General features: G+C 51.4%; 1 protein-coding gene across 1 annotated transcript in view; it reads left to right on the top strand.

Moving 5' to 3' along the window:
• Nucleotides 1–435, top strand: part of LOC102210087 (olfactory receptor 6C4-like) — a 15,031-nt gene extending 14,596 nt beyond the window's left edge. Inside the window, exon 2 of the mRNA XM_005747861.2 lies at nucleotides 20–435. Coding sequence (XP_005747918.2) covers nucleotides 20–435 — 416 coding nt within the window. The remainder of the gene's footprint in view (nucleotides 1–19) is intronic.
• The last annotated feature ends 1,270 nt before the right edge of the window (nucleotides 436–1,705 follow it).

The following is a 1,705-nucleotide window of genomic DNA, read 5'->3' as shown; positions in this document are numbered from 1 at the left end:
CGCGTTATGGGCCTTGCAGTCTCGGGTGAGAGAGCCTTGTGGCTAAACCTGTCAGGCCTAGGTGATGCTCAGAAGGCTGAGGTCATGGATGCAGCCTATGACCCAACCAAGGGTCTCTTTGGCCCAGCCCTGGAGAGAATGAGAGAAACAAGCACCCGCAGAAAGCAGGAGGGAGAAGTATTCAACCTCTACTTACCCAGAAAACCTAACTCTCAGCCCCAGCAGGTGCCAAGAGCTGGCTTTGCAGCAACAGCAGCAGCTGTGAGAGGGAGACAGAGTGGGGTCAGAATGCAGAGAGGAGCAGGAGGCCAGCAGGATGCCCACCAGGCCAAGGTAGAGAACCGAAGACCTTGGGGCAAGCATTCCTTTGCAGCAGTTGCTGCAAAGAACAAGCCGTCACACCCCGGAGAGGGGAAAAAGAAGCGGTCAGCCTAGCACACCTGCAGCATTCTGTGTCACCCCTCTTTTCTTCCCCAAAGAGAAGGAAGGTTTTAGAAGGGGTAACCAAATCACTCCAAAGTTCAGGGTCTCCGGAAGTTTCCAGTTCACCAGGAGCACCCTCTCAGTCTCCTCCTGCAGTTCAGGGAGGACAGACTTGTGGACAAATGGCGCAGTGTCACCAAACACTTCTAAGCACTCTGTCTGTGTCACCAAGCACTGCCCAGAGTCATCAGACACTTCACTGTGGTTTGGGGGTAACAAAAGAAATAAAACTTGCATTTCTGCAGCCAGGCAGTTTGCCAAGGGCAGAATGTCCCCCAAGTTTCAAAATAAAAACAAAAGAAAATCACTGCAATTTGTCTTTGTTCCCAGCGGGGGGAGCTCACGCTCTTCCCGAGGGGGAGAGCCCCAACTCTTTCCGGGAGACAGGGGTGACGTCACGCTACCGCGTCTTCAGAGGCCTGCTCGCAGCGCGGCTGGAGCGGTGGCGCGCATGCGCAGTTCATCCCTGAGTCTTGTCAACCATTTCCCATGGTTACAGACTACAGTTTGCGGCAAAACCACCGAGATTTGGCGGAGTGTTGGCTTCTGTGGCCAGTCGTGATTCAGCCAATGTGCTGGAGGAGGAAATATCCTCCCTGTTACACAAACAGGCGATTGGAGCGGTTCCGAGCGAAGAAGCTCAGCAGGGCTTTTACTCCCGAAAAAGGACGGAACATCGCTCCGTCCTATTCTGGATCTGCGTGTGTTAAACAAGCATTTGAGAAAGTACACGTTCAGAATGCTCACACACAAGACGCTTTGCCGCTCAATTCACACAGGCGATTGGTTTGTTACAATCGACCTATCAGACGCATATTTTCACATCGCCATTTATCAGGAAATATCTCAGGTTTGCTTATCAGAGCGTAGCATACGAGTTTAAAACTATCCCATTCGGGCTATCCTTAGCTCCAAGGGTGTTCAGCAAATGTGTGGAGGCAGCGCTGTCTCCGTTAAGGAACAGCGGCATCAGAATATTCTCTTACATAGAATATGTAATATGTAATGTAATATGCTCACGATCGCGCGAGCAGGTGATCAAAGACTCCGAGGTGGTAGTGAATCACCTCACGGAGCTTGGGTTCACAATCAACCTGGAAAAGAGCCACTTGGAACTCGCACAGTTTACAGAGTATCTGGGGCTCAGAATAGACTCCATCTCTTATCGTATCGCACTTTCAGAGCGGAGGATCGCATCCTTCACTCACTGTCTTTCCCGTTT

Source organism: Pundamilia nyererei, unplaced genomic scaffold (genome assembly GCF_000239375.1).
Source record: "Pundamilia nyererei isolate P.nyererei 1_Seehausen unplaced genomic scaffold, PunNye1.0 scaffold00206, whole genome shotgun sequence".
NCBI lineage: Eukaryota > Metazoa > Chordata > Actinopteri > Cichliformes > Cichlidae > Pundamilia > Pundamilia nyererei.
The sequence above is the reverse complement of the archived record's forward strand: the minus strand, read 5'-3'. Positions and strand labels throughout refer to the sequence as shown.